Source organism: Micropterus dolomieu, linkage group LG20 (genome assembly GCF_021292245.1).
Source record: "Micropterus dolomieu isolate WLL.071019.BEF.003 ecotype Adirondacks linkage group LG20, ASM2129224v1, whole genome shotgun sequence".
Classification (NCBI taxonomy): Eukaryota; Metazoa; Chordata; class Actinopteri; order Centrarchiformes; family Centrarchidae; genus Micropterus; species Micropterus dolomieu.
In genome coordinates, this window is record NC_060169.1 from 3,465,047 (window position 1) to 3,474,081 (window position 9,035).

At 41.5% G+C, this 9,035-nt stretch overlaps 1 protein-coding gene across 2 annotated transcripts; it reads right to left on the reverse strand.

Annotated features, from left to right (window-relative positions):
- Positions 1-702: 702 nt before the first annotated feature.
- On the reverse strand, positions 703-7,477 carry LOC123958443 (uncharacterized protein KIAA0895-like). Of its 2 annotated transcripts, XM_046031767.1 has the most exons (5): positions 7,276-7,477; positions 6,050-6,819; positions 5,821-5,964; positions 4,378-4,510; positions 703-751 (listed from the first exon to the last, which is right to left on the reverse strand). In XM_046031767.1, the coding sequence occupies exons 2-5, from the start codon at positions 6,770-6,772 to the stop codon at positions 747-749; spliced, it is 1,005 nt and encodes a 334-aa protein (XP_045887723.1). In that variant the 5' UTR covers positions 6,773-6,819; positions 7,276-7,477; the 3' UTR covers positions 703-746. The 2 variants fall into 2 exon arrangements, with proteins under 2 accessions (XP_045887723.1, XP_045887722.1); XM_046031766.1 differs by lacking the exon at positions 703-751 and having other exon boundaries at positions 3,801-4,510.
- Positions 7,478-9,035: the final 1,558 nt, after the last annotated feature.

Genomic DNA, 9,035 nt, shown 5'->3' on the forward strand with positions numbered 1-9,035 from the left:
GCAAAATTACATATATTGTGATTTTGTGTGGTGTTTCAGTTAGTTCAAGTTAGATAATGTTAGCTCACCTGCTAACTCCGAGCAGTTGCTAATGTATTCTGGTGCAAAATACTATAGTTGTATAGATCGCCAGCTAACGTTACATTAGCTCTGATTTGCCGCTGTTTGCTTCATAATGTTCAATTTAGATTTATTGAAGTTTTCCCAATACACCGTCGCTGTAACTTACGTGACTCACATAAAATACAATAATGCAGCATAACGGTGCTGGACAACAACACAAAGGAAGACCCATCCACTACAGTAATGTTACTTTCTGCGGTAATCTTATTATAATATTCAGTACTCACTCCATATATGAACATTGAGTCAAAGACTGTCCCAGTTTCACAGTATAAAATGTCTATAGAAACATCTCAATCTGCTGTGGAATCCACTTCTCCAGTCTGCTGTATGTTCCAAATACTTTCATCAAAATATGGATAAATACACAACTTCTGCATTTAACTGAGGTCTGTTTCAGAAAGCGGGTTTAGTGAAAACTCTGAGTAAGTTGAGCCCGAGATGAGGGAAACTCTGGGTTTTTGGTTTCAGAGAGTGAGATCAGACAAACTCTAGGTCTGTAACCCCGGCAACTTACGCTGTGAACCTAACCTGCTCGGGACGAGGTTTACTTCAACTAACGCTGAGTTTCTCTCTGACTCCTCCCCTCCTGCGGAGCCTGAGGGTGTCTGACATTTCCTCATTCAGACTGTCGATATCAAAGCACATATTGGACACAGTTACGTTTTTAGAAACATCGAAATCACGGTTAAATAGGTTATTCGTTTTTTTTTACCCCAACATGATCTTGAACATGACAGCTTTTATGATCAATCTGTCATCGATGTATGGACAGAGAGTTATCTTTGGACATCGAAAATTTATCATCAGCACAGAATAAACTCTATATGCTACTATCCTTTATAACTCAGCGACTCTGTGGACATTAAACAGTAATCACTGTTTAAAGTATTCTGTATAAAACTGATCAATAAACAGTAACCTTTCATAATGTGGTTGCACAGATTGAACATTCCTACCGTAGTTATCAGCTGGATATGATGTGAATATTTCTGAGTGAGGATGAATGTGGTGCAGCTGAAACAAATACATGTAGTTTAAAAGTGAGTTTTTCATTATCTGCTGATAGTCTGAATGTGTTTTGACAGCATTTCATGAAATACAAAATGAGCAAGATTTTATTTATGTAACATAGACGTCTAAAACTTCACAGTCAGTTTGAACCTAGACACATTTTCCACTGCAAAAAAAATCATTAATAGGCCTGCTGAGTCGGACTGTGGCTTTACAATCACAGGTCCATGAGGAGCCTAAACTGTGTCTAATCTGTTCGATTAATATTTTCATTTCATTTTCAGTTATTGCCACCGGCATTTAGTCCCGTCAGGTTACAGCTGAAGAAACAGGCCTGTAGCTGTTTAAAATGAATAACAGGCTGGAGGAGAATTCCAGCACTTTATCATTCATTAAGGAAATTCCAGTCTGGTAAATGATGAATGAGCAACGCTGTATAAAATGTAATATTGTTAACGTATCGATCTTGCGTCTTTGAGCCAATCAGGGTCCGTGCTGGCACGCATTCATATTTCTAGCTCCACCCAATTAAAATGGAGGCTCTTTATTTACCCGTTGCCGTGGTGAATCGTAGTATCGGAGCTCCCATCACGCCCAAATACTCAGAGTTATTATTATTCTGATCGGCCTTTCTGAAAAGGAAAGTTCTGAGTTTGTCAACCCAGAGTTCAGGTTTACCCTCAGAGTTTGTTGAACCTGCTTTCTGAAACAGGACCCTGTTGTATGATGCAGGATTAGGACTTCCGTTAACTGACACTGAAAGGGCCCACGCTAGGAAAAAACAGCCCCATAGGTACACAAAAGTATTTGGACAGGAGAGATCAAAGTCCCCTGAGGAGGAACTGAGGAAACACATATTCTGGGAATGGAGACATCTAATCCTCAGACTTGTGTTCAGGCTGCACAGCTGGTTAGACTATCCTAGACTACAGTATCAAATTTTATTTGAAAAGATTGTGTAAAGCAATGTGTGTGTAAAATAATGAAGGTGCAAAATTACAACTGCCCCGTTTTCTCAGACAATGCCCTCAAGCTAATGTTTCATCCATCCTAATCTGTATTTTTTTTACCACCGTTGTGGCTGTAGATCCTGGGTGTTGAAAAACTAATATCGTTTGAATTTTTTGTGGCTGCTGCAACAGACATTTCCTGTTAACTGACAACAAAGTGAAGTGTTGTCTGTCCGTCAGTGTTGCTTGTTTTTGTATAAAACCTGTCCTGCGCAGCAACCTGGTATAGAGTATGATGAGCTGGATACCATATTGTGCCAGACAGATTTTACTTTAACAAGAGAGTATTAATATACTCCTTTGTCCATTTTATTTTTTTTATTTAATTATGTATTAATTTGTCACCGGGCCGGACAGGGGGGCAGACATGGGATGGGGGGGCACAAACAGACAGCACAGAGAAAGGACCTGCAAGAGAACGGGGAGGGGGGGGGGGGCTTGGGGAGGAGAAAATGCAACAACAAACAAACAAAAAATAAAAAAAGAAGACAACCAGCCAAACAGCAGCAATAAACAGCTGACACAGGAAGACAACTAAGAGAGAAATGAAAACAAGAAACAGTCCGGCACAATAAATAAGCAACACAGCAGAGAGCTGGAATAATAACAATTAATTTAAATAAGTAACTGAAAGAAAAGCATCAGGAATAATTCTCCCAGGGACAACCTAAATTTGTTTGTGTCTATGTGTGAGACTGTGTGTGTGTGAGACTGTGTGTGTGTGTGTGTGTGTGTGTGTGTGTGTGTGTGTATAAGCCTGTTAGAGAATGTAGTTGTTAGTGAGAGAGGGATGCGACTCTATATTTAAGTATTTTAGCCCTCTGACTGACTCAGGCTTGCTTGACCTGGTCTTGTTCAGTGCAGAGCTGCCTTGCTTATACAAACTGAAGAGGCAGGTGCCATCCTGAAGTTTCTTGAAGGTCTTCAGCATAATCTGATTCACTGTATACAACAAAAACACTAATATGTATTAAAATAAAAGGCATAAAAGGCCTCTCGGGCTCAAAGTCCCGGGCTGAATTTCAGTCCCAGTACATCCCTGGATGCCACAACCGTGCGGCACCGACCCCAGCAACAGGCATGCAAGAACCCAGTATTTTCAAAAAGATGGACCGCGACCGCTCACACAACAGAGACCACTGCTCCCTCCCAGCCCAGCACCCCGCCGCCGCAGAGCGAACAACCAAAACGCCACGCAATCGTCAGCTCACAACCTCACACAACCAGACACACAACACTCTGAGGGCTGTGGAGGTTTTATTTTTAAAGTTTGAGAGTCTCAGAGTCCGCTCTTTGCTGCAGGTTTCAGATTTCTTTGCTGGTGACATTAGACAGACAGCGTTTGACTTCTGAATTTGTTACGTACCATATCCAGCTTGCACAGGATACGTTAGAATAAAGTTTTAGAGGAGCAAAAGATTCATCTTTTCTGTTTGTCTGCATCCACAGAGAAATCTGTGTTTCAGTTAGTAGTTATTGATGCTTGTATGTTGTTCCTCAAATGTAAGTCGCTTTGGATAAAAGCGTTATTGCAAATGTTAATGTCATACAGTTTATAATAAGAGGGAAATATCTGACGTTATTTAGTAATTTAGTCAAATGGTATTAGCATAACGTTTTTCAATTTGAGGGGAAGAAAAAGAAAGATTGACATCATTATTAACCAGCATTTATTTAAGTTTCAGGTCAGATGTGTCGACTGTACTCCATATAAACATGTCAGAGTAGCATCCTAATCTGCTAATAATAATCAGCTTGATACTTCCAACAAAAGGTATGTTAACGGACATTTTGTTGCTAAAAGACTTAATTCTATTAAGTCTTTTTCCCTTGGTGAATACAATGCGCTTCTCTAAGTTTGTGAGATGCATCCAGTTTAAATTTAGTTAAGTAAACCACTTTACGTTGGAATGAGGAATTGCAACTGCTGTACATGTCAGAGGTCGCACGCCTCTGGAGCAACTAGGGGTTAAGTGTCTTGCTCAGGGACAAAATGGTGTCTCACAGTGGGTCTCTCACACCAAGGGAATGTGTCTTATCCACCGCGGCATCACCAGTTTTAGTATTTAAGTTTATTTATCTAATGCAAAAAGCTAAACGCAGGATTCAGATCATATAAAATGCTACTGAACACCGAACCTTCTGCAAAAATAGTCACTGTGAATGAATTTAATGTCTGACACTTTGTGACTCTGTTCATTTCTGATCCAGTGTGTGAGCTGCAGCATACCAATTTCATGTCTCAGCATCCCCTCCAGCCAGTGCTGTCGAGCTCCGGCCAGGTTGATGGTTAGAGTGGGACGACAGCTCTCCACCACCATCACGGCCTGAGACAGCAGCTCGTCAGACAGGCGCACCACAACCTGGACACAGACACTATTCATCACCATAAAGCAGTTTATTTAGTGACCTTACTGGGTTTCTGCCTGGTTGCTCTTCATACAAGACAATTCATTGTGAAACAGCTGACCCACTGAGCAAACATTTTCCACCTTAGGAAAACCGGAAAACCATATTGTTTTTATTTTACTGCCAACCCTTTCCATGTAAAAATACACATAAAGTGAATGGGATGTCCTCACTGGACCAGGTAAATACAGTTTTGAGCGTCTTCACTAAATGTTATAAATATATAATAAATTGTTTCTATATTAATGGTTATTGTCTGCTACGTAGCAGAAGGTAGTTACAAACTCAATTTCACTCTGTAATCTGTTATACTGTGACAAAACAAATCTACCTACCTACCTAATCTTTGCTTAGTGAAATATTGGATAAATGTACCTCTTTGAGTCGTTAAATAAAGCAGTGGAGCAGCTAACAAATCAATTAAACTTAGTAATTAAACATGGTATCTAGATTACTTTACATGTGGCAAAAAACAAAAAACAAAAACACACATCCTTTCATTTGACAAGATGAAACTACAATTTTCTGGCATTTCTGCTTGAAAAATGATAAATAAATAAATGTGAAAATACCAATATAATTATATTATGCCTACTTATTAACTGACTAATCGTTTGAACTCTACATTGTGGCTGTTATGTGTGCTGAGCTCAGGTTCACGTGATGCAACATCAAACAGCAGGAAGATTAGCGTTGGCTTTAGCAGACAGCTGGGGGGCAAGGCAGGGCAAACAGTGAAGATAACCTTTACACAGCTCAGGGGCAGAGGTAACAAACTGCCCACGGCTAAATTTGGCACAACAATTAGAGACATCGGTTAGGTGCTGTTTCTAAGTAGGACTGTGCCGATTTTAAGACATTCTGTTTATCAAATGGGCAGTGGGACTAAAATGTGTGCCTGTGTATAAAAATCATTATACTGTGGTTCTCCAGCAGTAGCTTCCTAAATATGTGTTAAACATTAACTATAAACCAGCATGCTGCATGTACACTGATAACACATTGTGTTTCTGTCTCTTCGAGAAGTTGTTTTGAAGTTGAATAAAGCTTAAAGTAGGAAAAGCACAGGTGTAAATAAGAACATGAATGATGGCTGAATCCCATTTAGCTGCTTCATTTTCAGGGTCCTGGTATTGTTTGAGACACTCGAATAGAACTGAGCAATCGTTAATCTTATTAGCAACACCTGTGCTTTTTCCTGCGGTCTCAAAATATCTGCTGTGGTAAAAGGTGGTTGGAGAGTCGCCTCTGTTGTTGCACTCACCTCTCCCACACAGCCTTCTTTCTGCAGATATTTGCGTACAGCAGCCCAGACTTGACTTTTAGGGAGGACGCCGCCACCCGTCACCTCCTCAAAGTTCTCGTAAGAGCCAAACTTCCTCAGGACGCACTCCATGATCCCAACCGCCTGCAGATAAACAGAAAAGTCATCATCATCATCATCATCATCGTGTGAGCTCACAGGTGATTCTCACAGGTTTCACATACTGTACCTGTTCGAGGAAGAGGCCTGAGCCCTCTCTGTACTTCTCCAACACAGTCCTCGGCTCCGGCTGTGCGTACTCAAACTGAGGCTCGTACTTGTAGTCAGATTGGAAGAAAGTCTGCTTCTCCTGCTCCAAGTTAAGAGGCCTGAGGGCAACGAGCAGACAGGGCCTGGAGGGCGTAGGCGTCGTCGTCCCCCCAATCCCCTTCGCTATATGTGGCAAGGAGGTGGCAGGTCGCATTTGCCCCTTGCTGGCCCGATGCGCCAGGGAGTAATTGACTGAGCAGGTGCTCTCGCTGCGTCGCATCCAGCCGCCTGCACCCAGACTGGGGCTGGTCAGACTGCGAGTCGGAGGCGAGGGAGCTGCCGAACCGCTGCGCCAAGGAGGCTGCACGATCCGCCTGTCCGCCGTCTGCTCCCGAGTCCCTCGCAGGTGCTGGGGCGTCATTTCCAGGCTGAGGGGACGGCGGAGTGGCGGTCTGGGTGTGGCCCCGCTTTTTGATGATGACGATCTCCTCTCTACTACCTGGCTGCTGTTCGTCTGGACGGGAAGTCCGTTGTGGGACACCTTCTCCTTCTTGGCAACATTACTCTTTTTGGCCGGCGTCCTGGGCCTCACAGGGGTTTTGGGCGGATCTGCTCTGACTTCTGGCTCCAACAGGTCCCTGCTGCTCCCAACACTTTCACCCTCAACCTGATCCATGAAGACTTCACCTGAGTCCAACACCATCACCACAGCCGGTACGCCTCAGGCCCCACCTTCCTCCAGCCCCGGCGCTGCTGACAGAACAGAGAAATTAATGTGCTTAATGTTGCTGGAAAATGGGGATGACGTCTCTACCTGCTGCTGCTTTCATTAGATTGTTTTGCGAGTTGAATTGAGTAAATGAGCGGCAGCGGTTCAGTCGCTGTTTGTGGTAGAAACACAGACTAACACAGAGAAAACTGATCAGCTGTACAGTCCATGATGTCTGAACAGAGGCTCCACAGGAACAAAGCTTCCCTCACATGTGACTTCCCACTTATAATAGTAAGCCTTAAACATTTACTTGTGATGAAAGGAAAAATAAACTGCCAGTTTAATTTCATTTTATATTCTCCATGGAGACAGAAGAACAGATTACTGACATGGGAGTTCACAGTGATTCATTCTGAAGGGAGACAAAACAAATCAGTTCCTGTAAGCATCTCTTTAACTCCCCAAAACCAACAGCAACTAACACAAACACTCACCTAACAGCGAGTCCCGGGACTTCTGCAGAGGATTCGTGGATTTCCGCCGTTTTCATTCACTCATAGCGGCTGCAGCTCCTCGCAGGCTGAGCGGAGGAGCTGTGCGTTTCACCGGTGGATGATGATGATAATAAGCGGATAGCGGTTCAGTGTGGAGCGGGGCCTGAGGCGCCTGCCTGGGCCGGCCAGGAAGCGGCGGATGTGTTGGAAGATATGACGCGTTACGCACGGAAAGACGCTCTCCGCGTCATTACGTTCAAGTACGTAAGGGAGACTTGGGAGAATGTGGTGTTTTGCTTCAATAAAAGTCAATATAAAGAAAATAAATACTTTGTAAAGAATGTATTTATCCTAATGGCATAATTCCACATTCATAAATGTGAATTAAGCAGTAACAAAATAACCTAACTATTTTTTCTCCGTGCGGTTGTGCATTATGTCAATTTAATTTAAAACAACAAAAATGCTCTGAAAATTGTCTATATATGGTCTTTCTTTAAATTTTTTATCTTTTACTATTTGTGTATTATATATTTGTAAACTGTTATGTATACCTCTTTATGTCACATGTATATTGTATGCTTCTTTTTGCAATAAAGAGAAAATAAAGAGACTTTGTGCGCTGATTCTAGATTTGTTTATAAAATGATGTGTGTGTGTTTTATACAACACTGATAAATACAAGTGGAATTTTTATTATTTTAATAATACAACTGGCAAAATACCAAAACAACAATTCTAAATATACAAAATTCAAAACCCTATTTATTGCTCGTTAATTACATGAAACCTTAAATTTACCAGATGCTGTTACTGATTACATGTTAGGAATGACAAAAAATACTCAAATTAATGAGCAGATTAATGCCAATGGTTTTGGAATAAGACTTTAACCTGTCAACAAGTGAAATGAAATATATTTAATTTAAAATTTACAAAATCTACTCCAGGCATTTTTTTTTAACACTGTCTGTTAGTTATTTCTTACATATGGCAGCCCATTCTTTCAAATAAATAATAATAAATGTTAAGACTAAAAATTTTCATTGAAGTCAAATTAATCAACAGATTAATGATGCAAAATGCAAATTTATTGATCATGTTCTTTTAACAATCCACATACTTGTGGGCGTCCGTGGTCATGTTACAGATATGAATATAACGTTATATTTGAGCTGTCAAAACACCTGTGCAAACACCATGGAAGTAAAGTATTAACCAGCATAGGTATGTAGTTTGTGATGATTACAGCAGGTACGTCAGTTATGATTGTACCTCTGGATCAGAGAAGCTGGTATAACTTGTCGTCTTTGGCTTTGGCTGCTGGTAATGAAATGGTGTGATGGCCCCTGTGTGATCCAGTGAGGCATCACTCTGTGGGAGTGATACCTCACTGTTGTTAACCGTCTTTGTTCTGTTGAGGTGATTGCTGATCGGGTGCACCTGGTACCTGTGAGCCAGTGGAGATAAAGCTCCACTTGGTCAAAATACTTTCTCTGCAATCCAGACATCAATCGTGGCCTGATCACCCCGACTGCTACATCTTATTTTGGGTTTATTTATGTTACAGAGACACACCTTCCACATTTAAATAGTTATGTTTATTCACTCTTTTGTTAAATAAATCACTTTTGATCATTTAGTTTGTAGGTGACTTGTGTTCTTACAAATTAGTAGTAGTTGTTGTTGTTGTGGCTGCAGTCAACGGGTAATCCAGCTGACTGTTGTGGGTGACTGTTTTAGCTTGGGAGCGTGTCCGT